At 41.2% G+C, this 27,143-nt stretch overlaps 1 protein-coding gene across 1 annotated transcript in view; it reads left to right on the forward strand.

Moving 5' to 3' along the window:
* The window catches only part of AIG1 (androgen induced 1), a 123,082-nt gene that overhangs the window by 83,589 nt on the left and 12,350 nt on the right, over positions 1-27,143 (forward strand). The window contains exon 4 of the mRNA XM_014888616.2: positions 26,009-26,124. Within this exon, the coding sequence (XP_014744102.1) occupies positions 26,009-26,124 (116 nt within the window). The remainder of the gene's footprint in view (positions 1-26,008; positions 26,125-27,143) is intronic.

A 27,143-nucleotide genomic window follows, 5' to 3' on the forward strand; every position in this document is an offset into this window, starting at 1 on the left:
GACTGAATTTTACTAGCTGAGATCCGTAATGCTGGTTCACTTCTGGAGTATTTTACAGGTCAACAGAAGGTTATGGTAATTGCCTACATGGCCAAGCTGTTGCATGTGATCTTTTGACAAACGTGGTACAAGAGCATTTATTCACACTTTAGCATATTAGAGACAAAATTCTTGTTGGTGTGATCTTGTCCTGTTGTATATTCCCACAGAATCTGATTGGGTGACTTAATTTCTCTTTCTTTTTCCCTCTTAAAGACTGATTAAAATTTTAGTAGTTAAGTGAAGTACCTGGGATTTATGGTGATTGTGACCTGGTACTTCATAAAGACTGTGATGTTATAAATAATGAATGACGAGACTGCAGATTAATACCACTGAGATGACCACAGTGCAACCAAATGTTCTTCTTACCATACATATGGAGCATAAATCTGTATTTGGATTTTTATAAATGCTCTTTCTAAAAAAATTCTAATAAAAACAAAGCATCCCAAACATGGTTTGCTGGTATTTGTAAGCTAGGTTTTTCCTTACGTATTTTAAATTATGCTGAAAAAGGCTCAAATGATCACTGATCTCTTACAGCTTTTAAAACCAGAAATTAATTAGCTGTCTACTTTAGGGACAGAGAGTGATTCAGATTCCGGATGTTTCTTCTTCCTTGCTACTCTGATCATGCACACCTCCAAAGCTGCTAATAGTATTTCATGTAGCTGTTTCGTGTAGGGTGTCATGTCAACAGTTTTCTGTTCTGCATTTCTTATAAGGACAAGCTCCTTGTGTATATCCATTTTTCCATCCTGCTGTTGGCTCTTGCAGTGTCATTTCCTTCTGTTCTTGTTTCTTCCTTCCCACACACCTCCTTTCTCACAGGTTCACAGCACGATTACAGCTTAGAGCCTATCCCAGAGATCGAGTGGAGCAGTTTGCAGCCCATGGGGAGTTGCAGTGACCATGATTGAGACTGGCAGAAAGAATAAAGATTTTCACTCTTGTGAAGCATCTTCATGGCTACCATGAGAAGCTCTGTGACATATGGCAATAGCCCTAAAGGAGGCTAAAGACATAGACATAACATCAAGAATGCTTCCTGAAGCATATTCAGATGCCACACAGGACATTTTCCTAGCCTGTCCAGGAAATTTAATGGGCAGTCCTAACCTTGCTCACCATTCCTTTTCTGTTTCCACTATTTACACAATTCAGATTTAAATAGGCACATAGCACCTCCTAACAACTTGTTAGCAACGGAATTCCTCTTGCAATTAAATTTTTTCCTTCCCACCACAAGCTCCATTGTGCCTGTGCAAACACCTGTGTGCTGCTCCATGCCCCCTCTGCACACAGCCACAGCCTCTGCTTTGCATTAGCAGCCTTGCTTGGGCTTAGCATGCACTGTGCCTAGCACGTGTAGTTTGTATTAGTGTTCCCTTTTTGATCAGTCTGTGTGAGAACCTAGCAAACAGGAAGGTAGCCACCCTCTTATATTGATAGTTCTCTGGTGGCAAGCGTTCTCACCCTGTTGTCCCAGCTCTTCTCAGCCAGTTGCACCATATTTAGGGCAAATTTGAAGCTCAGCCAAGCTGACAGTCAAAGTTCCCCTCGATAAAGCCTCCAACAGCAGGAGGCTCCCGATGGTGTTGTCATTCTCATGCCTACTGCTCAGGTTTTTATTTTCTGCCCTAACACATGGGATATGCTAAACATGAGATGAAGGAATGGGTGGTTCTTAGATATCTATAGTGAAATATGATACATATCTGAGTGCTACAGATTTTGATTTTCCTTCACCAATTGTAGTAGCTGAAGCTGTGGTCCATACAGTGAAGTTGTATCATGATTTCTAGCCCAGTTTTCTTTTTCAAACTGCATGTGAATTCCTGAAACTTGTTATCTGAAGTACTCCAGGCTTTGTCTCTGTTTTACTTTAATCAAAGTCAACCAATATTTTTTCACTTTTCTTTGAAAAATGATTGATGAGTCCCTCAAAATCAAATCAAGGCAAGTTACAAAGTTTGTTAGCTATGCACACAAAGTGGCTTCGTTCTGGAAACTGAAACACAGCGTGGAAGCAGTCCTTGGTCAGACGTATTTCATTGCCACTGGCTTTGGCTTCATTAGTCTCACTGACAAATGGTGAATGTGTGGACTTGCTAATTGTTTAAGTGAAGTTAAAATAAGGAGTTTACTCTTCTTTTGTAGACAGAATGTTGTCACTTTTAGATAAAGCTTCCACCGTCGTTAAGAGGATCAATAAGGCTTGTGAAGGTTAAACTCAACTTTCTGAATCTTCACTGGTTGTGTTTCAATAAGCCTGTGAGCTCCACATGCTGTAGCTGTATACTCAGTATTTACTCAGGCATTGAGATGGGTGTGGGAATTAGCCCTCAGCCCTCCAGCCGGCACTGAAGTTGTTGTTCACGGAGCTGCATGTATGGAGAGGGGCGGGGGCCGGACCAGTTCCGTCAGCAGCTGAAGCTGGCTTGCAGCAGCTTGAGTGTCCTGCAAGGACATCCTCATACCCTCTAATCCTGCCCTAGAGGGAGACACAGCAGGAACTGCCAGGCTCTGTGCAGAGCAGCTTTACACTGGCAGAATCCTTTGCATGGAAGAATTTCCTGCAGCCTGTGCATTATTGCTGGAGTGAAAGGACACAAGGGCAGCCTGGTAGCTTCAAGGATCTGGATTCCAGACTTCAGTGGCTGTGTGGGAGGTCTGAGGGTCAAAGGCCTAGACCCAGGCATGCCTATATGCTCTCCTCTTGTCTGTATCGGACTCCCATCTCCTTCCCATTTCCGCAAAAACTCCTGGATGTTTTGAGAAAAACTACATTACATGCCTGGCTGTCCACTGCACGGGTATGGGAGATGAGGTCATATGGGAAAAAGGCTCCAGTGGAGCCAAGAGGAATGTGGAATTTGGGAAGCAGCCAAATTCAGATTACTTTTACATGGCCATCTGCACCTGTGTTTGTAGGGGTGGGGAATTCTGATGCTGTTGAACTGACTCAGCAGTTGTACACACAAAGGCTGGCAAGGTTCCTCCCCTCTCCGCTCATCTGCTCAGTGTCACTGCCAACACCCCCTCATTCCCATCCAGGTGCAAGTAATCTCTATCAAGAAATCAGAAGAACTCATCCCAGGAACTGACGTGAGACTGATAGTGGAGGAACTACTGAAGTGCTACATCCAGAAAATACTGGCTAATTGTGTAAAACATGCCTGTCCATAAAGCACTGTGCCCTGGAACTGTGGTCTGAAGGGAACAGCACACATGGCTTTCTGTAAGCCCTGTCCTGCTTTCAACACAGGCCCACAAAAGGAGGAGTTGGTGGTTGTGAGGGGATCTGCTCGCTCCAGAGCACCTGAGTGGACTTGTCTGTATTGGGACTGTCTCTGTCCTTGAGACAACTCCTTAGTCTCAGTTGTGGCTTTGGCCTGTAATGCAGACAGAAACAGAAATTGCTGGGTTTTATATGCACCACCAGAAATGTGCTTGTACTTCTGAAGACTGAGAGGCTAGATACATGCTCCAAGTAGCCTTAAAACAAAGAAGAAACTTAATGCATAGATGGATGTAGGAGAAAATAATGAAAATAAAATATAAAAAAAATACGGAGTGATAGAGATGAATGTGGGTGGCAGTATTGCCTCTTGGTTTGCAAGAAGGGAAGATTTTCCATGTCTATGAAATAGGCATCACTGGTATCTGTACCATTCTCTGCTTTACAATCAGCCAAGAAGGTAAATCAGGGACAAGCAGAAATTGAGAGAGCTATAACCAGCTCTGTAATAGCCCCGTCCTTTGTGCGGACACTAACCTGACACAGAAGGCAGTGAGGCATGTATTGCTCACACTCTTAACTCCCTTCACTTTGTGGGAGTATGTTAATAAGTATGTTTTTCTGGCCCCCAAATTACCAACCTCATGTTATCTGCCATGGGAATTCCACGCTCTCCAGTGAGATAGTTGTGTTACCCAGAGATGAACTGCCAGAGAGAAAATATCCAAGTAAACAAACATATGCTTAGTGACCTAATTAAGCAGAATGTTTATATTCCATTCAAGTATGAGACCATTTCAGTTTATTTCCTGTTCTGCATTCTAATTTTGCTGTCAGAAGTATAAACAACTGGCTGTGGAGTTTTTGTCTCTCAACAACTGACCCTGTCAGACATGGAAAATACAGCTAAGATATGAGGTGTCAAGGAGTATCTGCAAACCTTTCACTTCAGAGAGAAGTGGAAATGATAATTATTCCACTGATCTCAACTTAGTTCCTTACATTTTTGCCACATCATCTAATAACTGAGTTAAGCAGCCTATACGCTTAGGAAAAGAGAAGGTTTTTTTTAATGTAGTTCGCTAGCCAATTAATTGCAATGTATAATAGAATAGTCACAATATAATGTTTTATCATTTGTTTTATTGGGCGATATCAGAACAATAAGCCTTAATGTTAATGGCAGAGCAAAACTGTTTATAGAGAAAAATTGTTTATAGATAAAAATTGTTTGAGGGCAGTTCCTGCCAGGATGCAGGGTTGTCCTGCCAAACTCAGTATGGTCTCAGGTAAAGGCCGTCCACATCTGTGCCAAAGGATGTGCAGAAATGTGGGTATAAATATATGTGCAGTAGCTCTGTGCACCGCTTATCTCAGGTTTGTATGTCCATAAACTGAAGTTGTTCCAAAAGTAAAATTGAAAAGTGAAGAGAGGAGTGTGAAATTGATTAGGAAAGCCAGAATTTGCCATTTAGGAGGACAAGGATGGAGAAGTTTGATGCAGTGCATAATTAGTGCAATCTGACAAGGAAGAGGCATTTACAGGATGCGTTGTGTTAGTTCTTTTTCTAGACAACATATTGGTTATGCATGGTAGCAGTGTAGTATAATGGCATTTATTTATACATAAATAATTAGGAAGGGATGCAGCTTTAATAAACACGCATTTGGTGTAATACTGCTGTTGCAGGCATGCCACTAAAAATCGGCTGTTGCTTGAACTACCCCTCAGCTGGAGTAGTACTTCAGGAGTTGCACAGGCCAAAGGGCTTCAATGAATACTGTCCTGTTAGGTCTGAAGCCTGTTAAATCAACATTAGAAATCTCCCTCAGTTATGAAGTTCAGCAGTGAGTCAGTGATGTTACCCACTTTAGGGGCAGAGAGGGTATGTATGTACCTCTACACAAATTCATATACGTGAAACAAAGATTTATTTGTTTTATTTATTAAATTTGCTATAAATCACTTAAATGGGACAGTAGGGAAGTGTGTTCTGTGCTGTAAATAACAAAGGAGAATACTGGCAATCATCATTAAAAAGTTCCATTTCACTGAGATAAATCCATCAGTGAGTTCATCAGTTAACCAGTTAAACATGCACTGTGAGTGCTTTATAGTCATATTGAAATATGGTTGTATACTTATTTACATTAATAGAAATATAATTTTTTTTTAACAATATACAGGAGTCCAGAATTTCTGTAGATATGTTTGTGTTTGTATACATATTTATGCATTTACAGTTTGATGAATAATCCAGGACTGAAATCGTGTTCAGCCCATTCTTCCAGTATTTCAATATAAGTAGGATCATCTGAGCCAAACATGAGGAAGACTCTTCTCAGACCCTGCTGCTTACACAGAAAAAAAGCTTCAGGGTTTGGGGGGAAGTAATTTTTCAGGCTTCTACCAGCCTAGTTCTTTCCTCTTTTGATGTCCTCAGTTGCTCCCAAGGACTTTGGGGGCTTTTTGAGCTCAGCTCGGAGCCTCCTGCCAGTCCCATTGGGTGCCATTTCCTCTTCAAAGAGCTATTCCTGCAGCTGCTCCCTTCTGCACAGGGAGCGGAAGCCTTTGAAATTGCTGCAGCTTTGCTGCACAGTCTGTGGAAACAGCTCGCATCAAAAAGGAGAGGAGGAGAAGTGCTTGTATCTGTTTAAATTAATTATAGAGGCTCCAGCAGAAATGTGAAGGCAAACAGAGAGAGGAGACCTGATTTGTGGGGTACTTCTTAGAAAATCGATTGCTAATCTCTGCATCGACTTTCTGCTCCTGGCACAGAATGAAGCATCCGTGCCAAAAATTCTTTTTACAGGAAATGTTCTCCAATGGGACAGACAGACAACGTGTGATCAGCTCAATAGCTGCAGTGCTGCTAGGGAGCACCACAGGGAGGTTAAATCTTCAGCTGCTTTGATAATGAAAAGGTTCAAACCTGTAAACAACATGAAGAAATCACTTCAAAAATTATACTAAAACCTTTATGCTCAGGCTAGGCAGTCTCTGAAGTCCCCTGATCTGTCTGAGAGACCTGTTTCGCCCTGTGGCAACCCAGAAACTAGGCCCCATAGAAGTTCCCTCTCTCTGTCTTCCATCATGTGGGAGGTGCTGCACAGAGAGGTGGTTATGCCCAGCAGTGATTGCACATGAACTGTAGGGAAGAGGGTGTTACAACAGGTGAGCGTGTGAACATGCTGAAAAATAGAAGGATTGAAACACATTGGGGTTTTTTGGGTTTTTTTGGCTTGCAAGTCAGCTTTGTTGCTTGCAGGTGTGATGGAAGGGAAGAGGAATCATTCCCAGCGTGAGGCACTAACACTGGTCAGACTGACAGACTGTTAAACTGTTTTGACATGGAGAACTGGAGAAGACCCTAAAGACAGCAGAATAATTGCAGGCTTTCCAGCAGCCCTGTAAGGCTGAGACTCATGGCAAGTACATGCTGTTCTTTACATCAAGTGAGAGAGAGATTATGCAGCATCTGTCTTGAGAGGAGTTTGAACTACAGTGTCCTTGACTGTGTGGTGTCAGCATCCTTCATATGAAGTCATCAGAAGCAATGAGCTTGGGTTCAAATGTTATGCTAAAAAGTGGGTTCACTCTTAACTGTAAGATTTATTAGAGATTTTGTCTGAAAGCAGCTGACTTACAGGAAGATTCCAGGTCTGTATATCTGATTTGGGGAAATAGGCAATATTTCCCTCTATTTTTTATTCCTTTGGCTTAATGTTTTGTAGAATATGCTGTGGAAATTAGCTTAGCAGTAGCAGTGCTGGTGCTTTTTTACATCTGCATTCAGTAATACAGGGAGACTCTGAAAGTAGATGGTTTGGGTTTCATTGCTTCACACATTCCTCAGCTGTGGTTCAAGTCTGTTGTTGCTTTCGCTTAGAGGTCTGATGCCAACAGCAGAAACTGATCTCAGGTGTTGGATGTGTGACAGATACTGTGGCATGAACTTCTTAGGTGGCATCTCCTCATTCCTCAGTTGCCCTTTGGAAGGATGAAACAGTCCTTTAGCCAGAAGGTCCCAGATTTGGGGCTTGAATTTCTGGTTTTAGAGTCATGACAGAATTGGATATAAGCAAATGCTGGAATACTGATGTCTTGAGGATTCAGGGTTCAGTGGACCTCTAAGATGTACGCACCACTTTAGGAAGAGGAACTCTGGATTTTAATAAGCAGCTGATAGTTAAAAGGCCAAAGCAGTGTTCTGAGCTTTGCTCATTAGAAAGAAGCAGTGTTCAATATACCAGGCTTGAATGCTTCTGGAGTTACTGTCCATGGATAAATGCTCTTTACAGAAGGAAATACATTTTCCAGCTCTGCCTGGCAGAATTCTTCCATGCTTTTGCTGAACTGGGAGGAACAAGTTCGTTTTGGGGCAATAATGGAGGTGGCTTTTCTCATAATGTACCAGTCTTAATAGCATATTCTGTCTGCAGTGTTTTTCTCTGCCTGGTACATTTGGCTGCACTAAATCAGAGTGAATTTATAATCTTTTACTTCTGGAGGAGGTGGCAGGAAGGCAGATGACTACAGTACCTCTTATAGAATATTATTATAAAAGAAGTGTGAATTACCTCCTAGCCTCTCATGCTGTTGAAAAATTGATTTGAATGACATTTTCAAGGTGTTGTTTCTAAGACATTCAGTAATTGTCATTCATCCATGAATGGTTAGTGAGATGAATAACAAAATGTTGTTTTGGATTCATAGCAGGAAGTGTTAAAAAATAACATTTGGAAAAAAACCCTGGTTATGCTAAATTCTTCTGTATATCAAACAGCACTAAGGTTATCTAAGCAGTTTAGGTAATCCAGTAATTGTAAAAATGATTATTTGAGACATAGCAGTGGAGAGATAATTTCCATTTGTTTGTGGACTCTTAAGAGTTATCTGACATGGGCAGATGCATACGATATTATGGCAATGTGGTTTTGAGGAAAATAAAGCAAGCCTCCTTGCTGGTCATTCTTTAGGCAGATAAAATATAGCAGCATTGCTTTTGAGTTCATTCATCCTTTCAGCAAGCAAATGTCAGAATTCAAATATGGCAAAGAGAGAGGAGGGAAATGGGTGAATCTTAGAGGACTTCATCTTTGAGTGGAAATCTTGAAAATAATTGACCTGCAAGGAGACATATACTTACTGGGTAGTTGCATGTAGACTTTAGGAAAAGCTTACAATAGATTTCTTTCTGAAAATATTACAAAGAGATGGTGTGCCTCAAGAAACCAGAATACTTCATCAAATCTAAAGAAGATTCAGGTAGTTCTCGCAAACACATGCTAATGGGTGAAAACAACATTGCTGTTATCTTAGGTTGAAAATGGAAGGAGTTATATAAATGCAAAACATCTCCCTGAGTAGCACTGGCATGGCATCAGCACTAACGTTTACCCCCCATTAGAGGGCTGGATTGGGCAAGTTCCTGGGAGGGACACAACCAGGCCAGCTGAGCCAAATTAACCAATGGGATATTCTATACCATACGACGTCAGCTCAGATGTAAAAGCCAAGGGAGGGAAGAGGAACGTGAGGCATTCATTATTTTACAATGTACACCTTCCAGAGCAACTCCTGTGTGTGCTGAAGCCCTGCACTCTGGGAAATGGCTGAACATTACTTGCTGATGGGAAGTAGAGACTAATCTTTTTTTTCTCCTTTATTTATGCACATGCAAACTTTGGCTTTAGTAAAATACTTTCTCTCAACCTAGTGGTTGTTTTCCATCTTGTTTTCTCTCCCTTGTCCCACTGGGAAGGGGAATGATAAGGTGGCTTGGTGGGCACCTGATACCCAGCCAACTACAACCAGATACATACATCCTCCAAAAATATCATTAGCAGTGCTGAGCTTCCATCCTGTAGTTCTGATTTCCTAAACTTACATCTGCATGAAAGCCATCAGTAAAGCAAATATTTTTTGGTTCCTTACAAGAAAGAAACATGCTGAAGGAACAGGTTTCTAAGGAAATGCTAAGAGCACTTAATAAAAAACTCTTCTACCTATCTACTTCTGTAATAACTTTTTACAGAGTGTGCTTTGACTCACATGTTCTCCATCTGTTCTGTTCCATCTATCTGTGCTTTTGCCATGCGTACATCTGCTTGAGATGCAAGGTAAGTTGCCCATCTCTTACTGAGAAGTAAGCAGAGAGAATGAATATTTTTTGCCACATTAATAGCAAGAACTTGCACTTAGGATGTGGACTGCATTGTCTCTAGTGACTTCTGCACTTTGCCTACCCTCCTTATGTTCCCTGAGCCCTGGATGTCCAGTTGGCTTGGTTTTTGCCACTGCTTCCTTTTTTTTTTTTCCTGTTCTTGAAAGACTTTCACAATGTTAAAAATACCTATAGTGTGGGTCATTTCTTTCCTCCCATTCCACATTTTAAATTAAAACATCCTTAAAAATAATATTTTTTCTCCAACCTCCATAGGCTATCTTCCTTGGAGGACTTCATAGCTGCACTGTCTCCGTAAAGCCTGGAGATTTATGTGGCTGTGAATGAAGCAGCACCTTATCTTGTGTGTGATACCTGAATAGAGCATAAAGAAGAAAGATAGGACAGGGAATTTCTTTCCTATCAAAAGCTAGACAGGTCGTCCGCTGATAAAAGCTTTGTTAACACCCATATTCACACTGTTCGGCACAGGTGGAGAGAGAATGGAGAAGCTGAGCAGCGTCCAGGCAATGTGAATCTGGAAACAAAAAGGGGAAAAGGGATTTTATAGAGAAAAGAGGTGAAAGGTGGGAGGAGAAAGAACGCTTCAGCTTGTGAAGGCTCATCCAAATGAAGTTGGCTGGAGCTTTCCCTGCTCTCAGCACAACCAAGGCGCCAAAACAGCAGTTGAAGTGATTTAGGAGTCCTTAGAGGGCAGAAAGCATGGTATCAAATACTGAAGACTTTTGCCATATTACAATTAATCTAATTTTTGTTTTCTCACTTTCAGTTTGAAAGCCTATTAAATACATCTGGAATTGATAAATGAATGAATAGACGGCCACTTACAAATCCTCACCCAAAATGAAATAATGTGGCTTCCTATTAAATGGGAGGTTACTGTCCCAACATAGGCAGCAGCATTAGCAGTGAGTCCAACAAATTAAAGAGCTTTCCGAATGCTTTGACAAATAGAGTGCTAATGGCCTTGATGAAAAATGACTTTTAGCAAGATCTTCCAAATATTTCCCCCAGTTTCAGCTGTATTTCAGTCCCACTACGTACATCTGTTCTTCTCAAAGGAATTCTAGCAGGCACATTTTGGGACATTTGTCAACATCATTGGTCAGTTATATTACCACCAGAGCTGATCACATATTAAATTCAAGCAAAGTTATGGTTCGCAGAGACAGAAAGCCTACTGCTTCATGGACACTGGGGCTGGAAAAGTCATGCCAAGGGAATCACAGCATGGCACCATCATTTTTTGCCTCCCCACTTTTCTAATTTGGGCCACCATTGTGCTAGGACCTCAGAAGCAGTGCCAAGATTCCATTAGTGTTAAGGTTCCAATAGTCAGAAATCATAAGGCTCCAGGGACACTGGAACTGCAGAAATCAAGGGGATCACGGCAGAGCACCCACATTTCTGCCTTCACATCTTTCTAATCTGGGTCACCCAGGGTGATATGGACCTCAGCCTTAGCACCAAGGTTCCATTATTTTTAGGGTTAGGGTTAGAGTTCAGAAGGCCAGTTCACCTCAGGGAACACAGGGGCTGGAAAAGTCATGCCAAAGGAATCATGCCGGGGCACCAACATTGCTGTCTTCAGCCTTCACACCTTTCTAATCAGGAACACCCATGATGATGGAGTGAGGGGAAGCCATATGAAGAGTAGCTGAGGTCACTTGGAGTGTTCAGCCTGGGGAAGAGACTGAGGGGAGACCTCATAGTTCTCTACAGCTCCCTAGTGAGGGGAAGAGGAGGAGCAGGGCCTGATCTCTGTGGTGACCAGTGACAGGACCCAAGGGAATGGCATGAAGTTGTGTCAGGGTAGGTTTAGGTTGGATATTAGGAAAAGGTTCTTCATCCAGAGTGTGGTCGGGCTCCCAAGCCTGACAGAGTTCAAGAAGTGTTTGAACAAGGCTCTTAGGAGCATGGTGTGACTCTTGGAGTGTCCTGTGCAGGGTTAGGAGTTGGACTTAAGTGATCTTTATGGGTCCTTTCCAATTCAGGATATTCTGTGTTTCTATACTTTTTAATGTAAAAAGGTGTTTCTGATTGACTCAAATAAATACTTCAACTTTTTTTTTCTTTTTAAGCAGAAAAAATAGAATTGGTTTTACTTGAAAATTTTTAAAAAGGGCTAAATCCACATTGTTTGCATTTCACAGAAATAAAATATTTATGTATTAACCCTTGCACCACAAAATCAGCTGTAAGAAGTTAATTTTATGCAACTCTCAACAGTTAGGAAAGGATTTACTGGCCAAAAGAGCTGTTGACCTCTCCCAGATGCAGAGTGAGAAGGCCTCTCCACTTTTTGGCCAAAATAGTCCATCATCTGTCAAGTACATTGGGGAAAGTACAGTAGATGTCTCCTTCAGTCATTCTACCTGGGGAAGGACCTTGTGTCTCAGGTACCAGCAGAGATGAAGGATCAGTAGGGATTTCCTGAAGGATCAAGGCACAGGTGTTAGTGCTGCCACTTACACACTGTATGTAAATAATTTATAGTTATGAAAACTCGGTTCTGTTTCTAAAACACACTGTTTCTGTTAGCTTCTTTAGACTTGTGGTTATTCCTAAAGGTGTTGTTGACTTTTCCTGGGTAGGGGAGATGGGAAACAGTACAGAAACTCCTTCATGAATACTATGATGATGTTTCTGGCTCCCTAATCAGGACGCCTCCTTTCTGCATTCTAAGATGTGCCTAACTGAAGGCTTGCCACGAATCCTTGAATCTCGACCAGGAGTCATTAAGATGCCTGCTGCTAAGCCTGGGTTCAGGTTCGTAGAACCAGTCTAAGTTGCCCTGAAGCTGAAGTCCATTGGTTTTAAGCCCCCAGTTGCTCTCTGCTTTCACCAGAAGTGAGGGGTCAGAACAAGAATAAATTTAACAGGCAACTTCCCAGGTATTCCTCTGGCCTTTTTGTGTTCCCTCTAGCTTGTTTACATTGACATTTACAGAGGCAGATGACCTCACATTTAATAACAATTTTTGAAATAATCTGCTTTGATTGCCTAAACTATTGAATTTTATCCACATGATTTTCTTCTGCTGCCATGAATGTAAGAAGTTAGTACATTGACGCCCCTGAGTAGCTGTGCACTTCCCACCAATATTATTCTGATGTTGACCTCCTGACAAGGGAGTGTTAAACTGGGCTGAGCCCCGTGGAAGGCATTGCCAGCACCTGCATTCCAGTTCAAAATCCATCACTGTTTGCCTTTTGCTTTGGTTTAGTCAAGATACTTTTTCTTTCTCCGTGTGCATGTCTTCACTGATAAAGTGTGGTTTTTTTCTTCCCCTCTATCTCACAGAAATATTGTAAGGGTTAATTAGAATTTTTATAAAGCATACTGACAGTCAGAAGTTATTTTAATTAATAAGACCATTACAAAGAATTATGCTCTGGTAGTTCTAACAGCTGATCCCGTAGGATTGCCAAGGGTCTCTTATTCCACTTCCTGTCCCAGTTCACTAAAAAGTTTGGAGTTTTGGTTTATTTCACTTCTTTGTTTTGCAGTAAAATGGTAAAGTGGTAATTGATATTCATGAGATGACAAAGCAGTCTTATGCACTGGAGAATGTGTTAGAGATAGCTGTTTAAGATTTATCTAAGGACCATAAGGTATATTAAGTCTTTTTATAGTAGTTCCTCTGCCCTTGGACATTGCATCAGAGCAGCAAGCTTTTCCTACTATTTTGATTTTTTTCAGTAGTGAAGGTCATTAAGAAGTTGGTTATAGGGTTGAGGAAGCCTGCCCAATAAGGCAGTCCAATAGGTCAAGTAATTAAAATACAAATATTACTCTACTGCCAGGTCCCTTCTGTAGAAGTGCCAGTACAAAGTTTAGTAACCTATTAAGAATGCACTGCAGCAGCAGCAGCAGAGGAGTAACGAGAGTGCCATGTGTGGTACATTATGTACCCTCTCTCTACCAGTGCTGCTGCCAGTCACATAGGCCGGGCTTGATCACTTAGGTGTTCTTGCTGAAAATAACACTGGCACAAGACCCTGCCTAGAAACTTGCAGAAGTGAATTACACACGTGGGTGCCCCTCAGCAGCAGGGCTTTACTACTTGCTATCAGTGGCTCCAAGGTCTTAAGGCAAATACAGTCTTATTTGTGGGGGAAAAAAATGCCCTGGGAAGCCCATAAATAATAAACCAATAGTCTTAGGTAAGTCTCCTCTTCTTTTGGCCTGCCTTTGCAATGCTCTTAAGTCAGTCGTCCTTCCTAGCCCTGGGAGAGTAGTTGCCATCCTTCAGGTCTCCACCATGGGCTCCTCATACCTTGTTGTCTTGGCTTGGCACAGACACAAATCTGAGCCAGTCAGTCTTCAGCCAGCACAGCTGAGGTGGCTGCAGCTCCAGTTCTGGAGGGAGAGGCTCTAGCCAGCCTTTCTCAGCTAGCCTGCTGTTTGGAAGAGGTCTCCCTTCTCTCACCCAGCTTCCTGTGCCCACCTAGCCCACCTTGCTGGCTTCCACACCTACGCTGCAGCCTAATGCACTTAAGGTGGCTCTCTTAACAGTGGGGTTATCCTTAGTGCTTTGTCCCCGTGGAAAATACCACTGCTATGGAGTTCAAGTGCTCCTAATTAAGTGTGCATTTTCCCATTCCCAACAGACACCATTCCCCAGTATGTGAATCAGTCTCAGGCAACTTAGGATCACAGGTGTTCTTCAATTACACGTTTGTAGTGATCTTCCCTGTTTAAAAGGGTTTCTGCTGCAATTCTTGCACTTGAGTACAGCAGCAGAACAATGTTACAGCTAACGTTATGAAATACGTCTAGTGACTGATTAGTGTGTTCCCACCTCAAAGGTATTTCCATAATCTTCTGCTTCAAACACACATTCACACACCATAAATGTGACCATTAACAATGAGGCAAACATGTAGAACTGGGGATTCCTGACACCCTTCTGCTCCCCAGTTAAAAAATGGTAAATTTTATTTCTATTAAGAAAATATTGAGAGTCTTCATGAGAGAAAATACTCAAGAGACACTTCAGAAGGGCAGAGGGCAGAAATACTGCAGGTGAGCTTAGTTCATCTCTCTTTCCTTTTCCACTTTTACCCAAGAACCATGCGGGTGGTATCAAATATGATACACAGAATGCAGCAGTTTCTTACAGACCCAGTGTTGGCTGGGGAGTGAGATGGACAAGAGACACTGAGGGCTGACAGGACTGGGTATAAAGGCCAGTTACCATAACAGCCAGGCCATTAGGGTCATAGAATCAAAGGGTCACTGAGGTGAGAAGGCACTCATGGAGATTGTTTCGTCCAAACCCCCTGCTCAAGCACAAGTCAACTGGAGCCAGTGGCCTTGGATAATGTCCAGTAAGGTTTTGAATACCACCAAGGATGGAGACTCCACAGCCTCTCTGGGAAGCCCCTTTCTATGTTTGATCACCCTCAGAGTCAAAAAAAATATGTTTCTTGTGTTTAAAGAAAAATTTTCATGAACCATTTGCATGTGTGGGTGACCTCTGTCTCAGTGCTGGCATCCATCCCACAGCACAAAGTGCTCAGACCAGCTGGAGCATACATGACAAAACTTCACAGAAGACTGATTGCACTGCTTCATGAGCAGGTACTGCAAAGGAAGTTCTGTCTTGAATCCCTGTGGCAATAGGGGAATACAAATAAAATTTCTAGTACCAAAAAATGCATTATGATACTACAATCATCACCAAAGTAATGGATTTTTTAGGCCACATTTATCAGGGTCGTGAGAAGGAAACCAAGGGTTATTTAACTACCTTGGACCTCATCTGGAAGACTGGAGCAGAAATTCTTGAGGATTTTGCTCCATGATAGGAGCTATGATACCAAGCAGAGTCAGAAGTCCTCCTTCCTTCAGCATTCTCCTGAGTACAAGACATAGAACCACTCATCCCATTGCAACCCTGCTGTGCACACACTGCTCTCCCAGCAACAACTCACCTTACACATGGTGACTGCTGTTGTTCTGCTCCTCTGCTTGCTAGAAAAAATACTGCTATGTAGTAAGAAGAATCACATTTTTTTCCAGTTCTCCTTCCTTTTTCACATTTAAAATACAAAAGCCATGCAGGTCACTGACAGCTCAGTGAGATCAGCCTGGCTGGGGACAGAGGTGTAAGTGAGGAAAGCAGAGACAGGCAGACCAGCATTAAACTGAAGAGAAAAGAGACTTGGCAGAGTCTACAAGAGAACCCAGAGAAGCCCATAGCTTTAATACTAAGGATGTCACAGCTCCTCTGCAACCTGATCGTCTTGGAGCCCTTTGATACTATGTTCAGTATCAGTGTCTTCTCATTATGTCTATGTATTACCCATCATTGTAATCCTCAAAAAGGTACTTGACAGAAAGAAAGGCCATTTCCCAGTGAAAGGTTTTTTTGTTTTTTCTTATCAAGCTCTGCATTATCTTTGTTAAAGCAAGATTACTTATGTTTACAGAGTTCAGAGTCTAAAAAAATAACGAAATGTGAAAGATAAACTCTTTGCAGCAGTGTTAACGTCAGTTTTATTTGCATCTTCTATTTTACAGTATTCAGTAAATACAGAATACATTTGCAGATTACTATATCAATGTCCACATTTTCTGAGAAAAAAGCAGAAAAATAGAAATGTGTTATGTGTAAGGAATGTAGTTGGATTTTACTCTAAAAGAAAATATCCCTTGTAATTTACTGATATTTGACACTGTAACAGTATAACCTTTAGTTACATGATGTATATTTTTTCCAGCTCTCATCTCTTGGCAGGGATGGTTCACAGAAGATATGAATGCCTTAGTACAGGCATGGGTGAAAGGCAGAGCACCTGTCAGTCTCTGAATACGTTCCTCTTCTCCTGCCCTTCTCCCCAAATGTGTACCTTTTCATGCTTGTCTAAACTGCACTTCAGCCATGCACTGTATTTGGATTTTTGAAAGAAGTGACGTTATCAGGATTCATACATATTTAAGAACAAGGACAAACACTTTCTTGCATGCTATACTGGTTAGAACTGAGATCTTTCTTAGTCCAAGCATTTATACACATGATTTAATGTGATTCCATTTGTAAAAATCATGCCACCCTCTTGAGACCCTTGTATTTATCTGCTTTCAATTACATTTGAAGTATTCTGAAAGTCTCCTATACTAATCCCATCCAAGTTGGAAGTCACATAGCTCATGCATGAGACTGTCAAACATGAGTAGTTGCAGATGTCAGCACACCAGTGGCAGGAATCCAGAAAGATAGATCAAGGCTTAGTCACTGAAAAATACACGCCAGCACATCTCAGATACATAGCATTGTAGCACCTCATGAGGAAAACGTGTCATGACAGGAAATCAATAATCTCTTGAAGGCGATCTGTTTTTGAAATATTCTTGATTAATTATGCCAGGGTGTGTTTGGCAACTTAGCCTGATCCAGCCTTAACCTAATGCTTTTTGCATGAAGCACTATTGTTACTAGTCTCATAAGTCAAATCTGATGGTTCAAGTTGGGTTTTAAAGGGTCAGGCTATAGATTTTGTAATGTCTTTGTATCTGACATCGCTCTCTTTACTATGGTGTGTAGGCTTTTACTTTCAATCAAAATAACAGGTGTTTTGAGATGAACAATAGCATTTACAACTAATTGGATTTAAAACAAAATGACTCTCCTAAATAAAGTGTGTCATATAGTGGGTTAAACAAGTAGGGAATGTCAGTGCATTTTCATGGCAAAAGGTGTTCATTCAGGATGTTCCCCAGGCTTGTTTGCTCATGTGCCTTCTTTTCAGAGGAGAAGCAGCTCTAGGAGACTCACAAGCAGGGCTATATCTCTGTTCTTCCCCTGCCTTCTTGCACAAACTCGTTTTCTCCCTCAACAAGTTTTTCAACCATACCTGCTACTCCATCTGCCTTCCAACCAATGCAGGAACCCAGACCATGCCTCTAGGCTTCCCTGTGCCCCCACCACGTACCCCCTCTTCCCTGCACCTCAACACATGCCTTAGTTGCTCCTGGTCTTAGTAATCTGGTGATGCCAATAAACCCAGCATTGGCCTTCTGCAAGACCAGCAGCTGCCTTGGTGCCTGGCCATGGCTCTTCATGGTCTGTGGGTGACTCGGCAGTAGCTGCTCCTGTGCAGCTGCTGTTGCACAGGCATGCACCTCTGCCTTGCAGTGGAGTACATGCTGTTTAGAAGACTTAGGGCAATGCATGTCCAGTAAAACTGGACAGACAGACAGATTGTTGAGTGCAGCAGTAAAACTGTTCTCACCTTAGTCTGCTACTGCTTTCTGTAATACAACAAAAAAGCTTAAGAGGTTAAGTCCTCTAGAGCTATTTGCTAAAGGAGTTTACATGTATAATGCAAAGAAATAGTGATATAAAGATAATAACAATATCTATGAGATAAATTGTTTCAACCACATTGCAGATAGTTGCAATCACCATGTGATAGATCAAAGTTTGACCTTTGGCTACCTCACCTACACAACACCCAATAAATCCAGTCCCTCAGTAACCACTTCCAAGATTTTAGATTTCCGAATAGCATCAAAGAGTCACCACTTGAAAAAGAAACTGAGAAATAATGGGGGTTTTTATTTTCCCAAATGTGGAATTTCTTTCCCCAAATTATACTGGCCCAAAGCCCAGGACAAGCAATATTTGGTCCTGGACCAGTGACAGATTCAGAGTCCAATGTTTTCAGGTTAGAAAGAAGATACTTTGCTATCATGAAGCCAAAAATATCCCTCTGTGAAAGCCTTAGTACGAGTCCTGGGAGATTGCGAGATGTTAGAATTTAATACAGAATATTTTATGTACTGATAAACTTTTCAAGTTAGTTAAAGAGATTTAGAAAACATATTGATATGAATTATTTTCCCCTTTTTGAGGCCTCTGAGTCATGTTATGGAAGGAGTTCACTTTTTAGGGAGAGAAATACTGTTTTCCATATGATTTAAACTACTGGTAAAGTACATCTTCAGGATCTCTTTAGTGATTTTTTTTGCTAGGAATACATGAGGCTCAATGATTTTTAAAGCACTTTTTCAGCAGGACCTGGAAAAGCAGTCAAATATTCATTCATGCAAATTAAATCTTGGTAGCACATGTAAAAATCTCTGTATGTGTGTGTGTGTGTGTGTACAAACATTGATTTTAAGGATAATTTTAAGAGACAACAATATATTTCTTTGCCTAGATAAACCTTTTTGCAAACAGTAGTTGGAGAAATTGTAGGGCAGGTGGTTAAGCTGGCAAGTAAACTGAGAAAAATATGTAGAAAAATTACTTTGCATAACACTGTGATTAATGAGGGCCTCTTGCACAGGATGTATCTGTGTGTATATTCCAAGTTGTTAGTAGTGTGTTTTTTCTAAGGATTCCTTGGCAAAAATAAGGACTTGAAATTATATTGAAGTATATTAGGGTCTGCAGGGTTTGCTCAGCCATGGCTGAATGCACAGGACCAGGACTTTATTGATTGTCTTGTATTTTAAAAGTCTGCTAAGGGTCAAGCAGTGCCCTGCTGGCAGGAGCAGACTGGGGAGTTTGGGCATGGCACAGAATGGACAAGAAAGCCTGACTAAGGGATCCCAGCAAAAGGAGAGCATTGATTTATGTGACATTGGACTTGGCTTGTGTTTAATGTTTGCATACGTGACAAGCATTAAAAGTAGTTACGTTGAATTAAACAAAGTTAAAGAAAATTAAAGACACAGCAATGCTGTTCCATTTGGCAATATGGCACTGGTTTTACCGTTTTGCTATACTGTATATACTGTGTCTGGTCCCTACCCTCATCTTGTTTCAAGTGACCAAGATTTTGTGTGTCATGTTAGAGTATTAAGGATGTGAGCTGCTAGAAAGCAGCTTGGAGCAGCAGGAGCTGAAATGGAAGAGAGACAGACAGCTCAGAGGGAGGCAATTGAAGGAGCCTCCAAAAACGGAGGGGAGCCAGGACAGGGGGTCAATCAGGGTAACAACTGATAGATGCTGAAAGGGCCAAGATGTCTCAGAACTATAAACTTAAAGGATTAGATTGGCTTTCATACCAATTTTTTGTTAATTCTCTATACATGCTTGCTCATCTTAGGCTAACACCTGGGAATGGAACTGAGAAATGTGATGTGGTTCTTCATTCCTCCATAGCTACCCTACGTGACCTTGAGTGAAGCATGCCATCTCCATCTTGCCCTTCTTCAAAATGAGGATAGGATATCCTGCTTCTACAGATCAGGGCTGCTGTGAGGGTATGTTTAGTAACGCTTTTGAGGCTCTGAAGTGCTTTAGTGATTGGCACTGTGGAAATTCTATAGATAAACACCTATATATAACCTCCCTAACACTAGTACAGTCAGAGGGTGAGATCAGATTGACACTGCTATTTCAATATACAGTATATACTGCATGTGTCTGAAGAAACAAGAACAAAGCTGACAACATCAGGTGTACGTGGAGAAAGTGATACAAATCCTCTTAAGTCAGGAGTGAGATGTCCACTATGTTTTTCTGCAGAAAAGAGGAAAAGAGGGAATAGCATTAAAGAGGAAATGTTAATTTTCTTTTCAAAGAAAGAAACACTCTCATATTGATTGAAAATGGTTATCTTTGGCTCTTGTGTGTTTTGTGGCATTATAAGGTATTGGTCTTTGTTTAGGTCATGTAATAGTTCTTCCTCCCTCCAACCTACCATAACAATTAGTGAGTCGTCTGTGGCTGCCTTGGAGTGCATCCTGTGCATCAGCATGTCTCATTTAATAGTCATAATTTCTCATTTGTAAGAGGGAAAGTGCTACCAGTGCTTTCAGTCTCATAAGGGCTCAGGCTCACTCAAGGATTCCAATTTATTATGCACCTAGCTCTGATATCCTGCTGTTCTCTTTATGGATTAGGCTGGCTTGGTAGAAGGTATCATCCTTCAGACGACACATAAATACTCTCTTGCCAGCTGTTTCTTTCTCAGAAGTTTCTCAAGGAGTTAATCATAATCATGCCTCTATTTTACTAGTTCCTGATCTGGTTTTCCATGGTACTCTGCTAGGACCACGCAGAAAAATGAGCTTTATTGCTACTGTTACTCTATAAATGGCACTGATTAGAACTGTAGGGACTTTTAGGCTTATTAGTATTTGTTTCCAGGGTGAACACACTAGTAGTGGTTTTAAATTTAGAGGAATAGGCATAGGTCAGTTTGCTGCTGGTTTCTGTAAAATCTTTGTCTCAAGGTGCACAAACTCCTGAGAGGCAAGAAAGAGTGGCAGACAGACTTTCACTCATTCTGATGTGGAGAAGATGTTTAATAACATAATCCTGTTGCGAGTTTACAGGAAAAATGGGAAGGGTAACATCTTGCTGATGGAAACTATATTTTATAGGCAAATTGTAAAAGAAAGCAGAGGCAGCCAGAAAGCACAGCAGTTTGCACAGAAGGGTACAAAGAAGGGGAGCACTGCCAAATTTATACCAGCATAAGTCTCAGGCACAGTGGTAGTGTGCTGCAGGATAGTTTCCCTAGCAGATGTTTAAGCAGATGCCCTTGCCAGGGCAGAGGCTTTGATATGGACACAGCTTTGGATGGCAGATGTAGCCTCCAGGTCCTGGGCTGCACAAGTTCTGTGGGTGAAAACCTATCTACAGCCTCCTTGTTGCAGGGCACACCAGTACTCCCAGGAGGCTCTCAGTCCATCAGTTAAAATGCTGGTGGACATCAAAACTGCAAGGCCCCCTTTCTTATCACTGGACTTTTGCTGACTCTTAAGAACATGGGCTGAATGTCATGATGTAGGCCTCAGAGGTGCCCAGTATTTCCACTGAACTAAAATATCCTATACCTTGTAGTTTTCAGTCTGATCAAATTGAGTAACAAGTCAGTCTGTTGGTTGAAGTGAATTATAATCACAATTTCTGTGATCCTCAAACAGTTTAACCATTCCTACAGAACTTCTGCAAGTTACCTGGGCATCTGAGATGCCTTTGTAGACCGAATTCCTTGTCATAAAGGTCGTTCTGGACAGTCAGTGCAGATCAGGATGATGACTTGGGAAGACATCACTACCATGTTTGTGCTGATGATACAATACATAAAGCAGTCAAGTTAGCACCTTTTGAAAAGTTTTAGGATTCCATTTAAAACACAGTTAAGGGAGGGAGAAATGCCAAGTAAGGTACTGTTGTAACCAGTGTTAAAAAAAGCAGCACTTACTGCACTTACTGCTTTGAAGATGAAAGACTTTCAAGAATGAGCACTTAATTGCCTAAAGACTATTGCAGAACCCATTGTTAATGTACCTAATTTGCATAAAATCTTTTTTTCCAACTAACTGTTGCAGAACACACCTAAAACAGGGAAGCACAGTCCTCCATCAAAGCTCAGCTTCCCAAGCCAGCACTGCAGTTATGGTGCATATTTGTAATGTGATTTTCTGGTCTCAAATGCCATTAGGCACATATATACCATGCAGGGTGTGGTATATATTTTAGTAATATCTTTTAAAGAGTTATTAATGAGCAGAGTTTCTCTCAGGAAGCCGTGACAGTGGCTCTAGGAATTAATCCACCTGCAAGATCCCAAGATGCCTTTTCTTTATAGTATGTGCTAATTCAGCTTCACTCAGAGGTTGCTTCTTTGGAGTCAGTCTCCGGAGTGTCTTGTGGATCAGATTCTCTGTATGATAATCTTCCTGCACATTTCCTCCAGGCTCTGTGCATTGTGCTGGTTTCTCTGTTTCCTAGCAGTTGGAGATTTGGCAAGCCATATTTCTTCACCACTTATAGGTGATGGGTCCTTGGAAAGCAATGCCATGTGGTAGACACAGAATGAGAGGAAGTTGTGGCTTTCTACTCTGCTGAGACCAGCACTTCCTAGCAGAAAGATTTATCAAAGCTGCCTTTCCAGCAACAATGGCAGGCAGTGAGGGGTCTGAGGAGGGCAATGCCATGACTGGGTAATGGGCTCTTATGGTCAACTCTTCAGCTCACAAAGTGGTCTTGGCAGGTGAATCCTTCAGAGAGGGGTAAAAAATGGGTCTGAGGGCTGCTGTCTTGGCACCCGAGAGAATAAAAGGATTTGTGGCTGCGAGGACACCTTGCAGAAAACACCACAGTCACAGCTGGAGAAGCTGACAGGGTAGGTGTTCTTGCAAGGACATGCAGTTACTGAGCCCTGAAAAATCTCAGTCTAAGAGCTCCTGCAAATGATAAAGGGTTTGATATCTCCCCCAGTGCTGCCTGGGCCGAGCTGTGGGCTGGGGACTACCCTGAGCCTGTGGGTCACCACAGGGAACATGTGCAGAAAGGGTTGCCTTTCTGGGACAGTGGGAATGGTGCTCTCTAGTGTGGCCACAGCAGTGCTCAGCACAAGTCTCTTGTGTCAGCACGGTCATACAGGCAAAACTATTTCATGGGGGCAGCTGGTCTGAGTGGCAGAAGAGTAGGATGTCCAGGTAAAAATTTAGTTTTGTTTGTAACTACTCAGTCCATATTAAAAGTGCCTTATCAATATAGCATTAATTAGTAGTGCTAGCATAGTTTATTACTCTTATAATATTATACTAGTCGTTATACTCTAATTATGTATTTGTTCTTTTCTTAAAAACTTTTAATGGTGCAAAATGGCAACTACTGTAAAGCTGTTAGAGCAGCTAATCATCCTTACTGTTTAAACCTCCATGTTATTTGAACTTCCTCATTCCTCAGTCTTCTCTGAAGTAAGCAAGCCCCAGGAGATACTTTGGCAAACAAGGTGAGAAATGTGGTTTTGTCCCCCTGTGTGCCAGTAAGTAAAAGGGATCAGTCCCAGAGGTACCAGTCGGGTATGTTTGATTGGCACAGTGTGATCTTTAGGCAGGGCAGGGAAATATCAATGCTATTTTCTCTCTAAGCCTCAGATTGCCACTGGTCTGTTTATTCAGAAATCAGGTGGCAAAAACATTAGAGGATATGAAATCTTAGGCCCCCTGCAGAATACCCAGCCATGATGGATCCCACTGCAAGCACATTTGACCCCTGATCATCCTCACTATGTTTCGGTCTAGAGTTTTAATTGGCATTGTTTGAATAAAAGGTATCCCAGACTACAAAATTTAATGTTTTTTAAATCAAGGGTTTTTTAGGAGCTGAAATGTAGAGAAAGGAAATTTTATCTTGGTTGTGGTTTGGTAAAGGATCTGAAGCAACTTTTTAGAGTGGCACTTTCACAAAAGCATTTTAAACCAAAGTTCATACTCCAAATTTGTAAAACTGCAGTGTTGGCATGCACCATTGGCATTCACTCTAACAGACTGAAATTAAAGATACACATCTCTGATTTTCTCCTCACACTTTTAATTCCACTGTACTTTTAACGGGATTTTGTACACAAACTCCTCAGTGGCACAGCTCATTATTTGCCTTGCCCCCACCCCTTACCTTTAGAAAAGAGCAGAAGTAAGAATTTGGGAGAAGAATAACTTATTTTATGATATAACCACAAGAATTGGGAGGATGGAAAGGAGAGAGTATTTTAGATTAAGGCTTGATTGCTGAAATTATTTTAACTGTGTTTTAATTGGTAAGCTGTTGAGTTGTTATCATCAATGAGGAACTCATCAACAAGCAATATCGAAAGCAGTAAACATTTACATGGAGAAACCAAGCTCAAGCTCTGTAACAATCATCCATAATAGAGTGTAGAGTTAAAACTAAATGACTGGATTACAAGAATACATTGTACAAGGAATATCAAGGGTGGAGTTTGGAATTAATAGTTACTGTTTTCTTCTGTTTTTCTCTCTGAATAAATTATGGGGGCAGGGCAGGAGACATTTGCACAGCCTCCAACTGCGCCTACAGACGCAGGATGTACAGGTGGATCTCGAGGGCTTGCTTTGCTGTCAGTCCCTGATCATGGATTTTGAAGGTCCTGTGCAGCTCATAGACCTCTCATCTAATGATGGCACATTTATAGAAGACCACATGTAAAACATCTCTGCATTCCCTTGATGCTGATTTATACCATTTAAAGGGTGGAACAAGTTGTTAAAAGATGAAGAAATTGAAATCTCCCCTAACTGCTGTATTATCCACCTGACATTCTCCAAATGCTAGTCATTAATTACTAAAGCCTTGAAAATCAGAGCAGATATCCAATTCAATTATGTTACATCTCTCAGCAAGAGCATTTCCATTATCTTACCATTTCCCATTCAAACCATTCTTCTTTGCAGTTTTTAAAAGCTTAGACCCCACTGTTTCTTCTCAGTTGAACCTGTAATCCACACAAAGATATTTCTACTCCATGTCCTTCCTATCTGCATGCAGGTGAAAGTCAGTATGGGTTTACATTGTAATTGTTGCAAACTTAAAAATCTGACCCTCCAGCATACCCCAGAACTACATGATGGCAGAATGTGGCCAGTGTATGCCATAACTTTCCTTTCCAATTAGTGATCAAGTACTTGGGAAAGAACTGAACCTGTATTAGGACTTAGACTGCCCTTTCAATCCTTACACCTCGAGGTCTTCCTGTGGAGTGGGCAGAAGAGCTCACAGTCAGTCTTACCGAGCCCTAGAGCTAAGCTCTCAACTGAAATAATTCCCTTTAGATGCCAGCAAAAACTTGGCCCCATGGAGGCAAGGCAGGGTATGTTTCTGGAGTCACCACAAATGCTGGTCTTAAGTGAGCTGTATATTCAGAAATTATGGGGTTTATTTCCTGGCACATTTGTTCTTTGCTTATGTATATTTTCATGCCTGCCAGCACTCTGAAATGTAGACATTGAGTGTTGGGGACAGGCTGGATGCAGTTTTTCATGCTGCTGACATTAATTGGATGAACAGGCCTTCTCAGAAGGGGCAGTGTAAGAAATGTGTATGAGAAAATAACAAAATAAGGAGTTTCACAGCTAAATAAAGACAAGTGGCTGAAAATGGTTTTTACAACTTTGGCTTTCATATGATTCATTTGGGAATCTAAAACAGTTTTGCACAACTAACAAATTAAGATTCACAACACCTTTCTGAACATAATTGTTTCTGTCTTGCAGATGGAGGAACAGAGATATTGATGCTATCATTTAAAAATATGTCCTCTGTTTTCAGGTCCCCAGATTGAGATGCATTGAAACCTAATTCTCAGAAGCATTAAATACCTCCATTTATATTCATTCATTTGGCATTGTTTGTGCTTAGTCTCTGAAAACCAGATGCAGTGCCTTCCAAATAGAATGGTCAAAATAACTGAAGTGATATGGCAGAGATCACAGAGCAACTGCAGGGCTAGACTGGAGCTGGGACCTGTGTCCCTCTATGGTACATTTCTTTTTTACTCACTGAGTATCTGCCATGGATTCTTGAACAAAAGGGAAAGCACATTCTAGTTAGTCAGTTTTCCTCTGCTCTCTCGAACATTATAGAGATGATACTGGTTGGGTTATTGATCAATTTTATAGTTACTTTACCTTGTCTTTCTAACCAGTAAGAATTGTCTTCAGGTGTCTGAAATTAAGTTTCTTATTGTAGAATTGAAATGAAAATATACAGAACCATTTGTATCACCTGGTTTCCCCCATTGTTTTGTTTTTTTTCCAGCACACAACAGTTTTGCCCTTCGTATTAATCGAGATGAGAACAACACATCATCAGTATCCCAGCAGGAGCTGTGGACTGGCTGCAGTGTGCACCTTCGCTGTTGGCTATATTTTATGGTAAGGGCTGTGCATGCTGTGTTTTCACATTGTATTGGGGGTTTTATACTGCTAAATTTGGGCACATATTTCATTATGGATATAATCGCTAACAGATTCACGCTGCATGCCTCGTTTGGTCCAAGACCTGGGCTTTGTCTGGTTTCCCCAGCTGCTTATATTTTTAGAAAGTATATGCCAAACCTCACACAACAGGAATTTGTTGAACAATCCCATGTAAGCAGTGGTCTTTCCAAGGGTACATTTTTCAACCTTTTTTCAAGCTAAATGTTTTTCTTGGATCTTAGTTTTATTGCTTGGGGTTTTTGTTCTATCAAATAAAATCTAGAATAGGCAAATTATTTCCTGCATCAGTATTTAGGCAGCAACAGAAAAGATAAAACACTGTCTTTTTTCTTTACTAGTTCATAAATTCTTTCTGTAAAATTGATTACAGAATAAGTCAGTAATCTAAACACTCTAAAGTTTGTTTTAAGAAATGCAAATGTTGGTGAGAAATTGAACTAAAATAGAAGTAATCTTTCTTACACAACATTAAATTAAGTCTTTAGGCAGTTTCTAATCAAGCACCTGACTTGTATGACAGAGTTAATATACTTCGGTCACCCTAGTATTTATTTTTCACTAAACCTTTGTTTTATTTATATTTCTCCTTTGATGCCATCTATCCTTTACCCTTTCTGCATTTCCTGACCCCCATTTCATATTCTTTCTTTCACTTCACAACATCCTTCTCTCAGCTAAGAAGGTATTTTCCAAAATTTCCGCCAACCAAAAGAGATAAAACTAATGTGAGAGTAACATGGACTTGAGGCAGTACTATCGCAGTGCCTCGACTGTGCAATTTGTCCCTTTGGTCCAGTGAAAGAGAGGTCATTATTCACACATATTCACACACACTTGGTGATCATACAATACTGTTAATCCAGCTCAAGTGGGATGTTGTGTCCCAGGACAGCAGCCACATTATGCCATTTGCTTTTATAAACATACATACTCTACTTTAAAAAAATAATATT

Source organism: Sturnus vulgaris, chromosome 3, assembly GCF_052056855.1.
Source record: "Sturnus vulgaris isolate bStuVul1 chromosome 3, bStuVul1.hap1, whole genome shotgun sequence".
In the NCBI taxonomy this organism is placed as follows: domain Eukaryota; kingdom Metazoa; phylum Chordata; class Aves; order Passeriformes; family Sturnidae; genus Sturnus; species Sturnus vulgaris.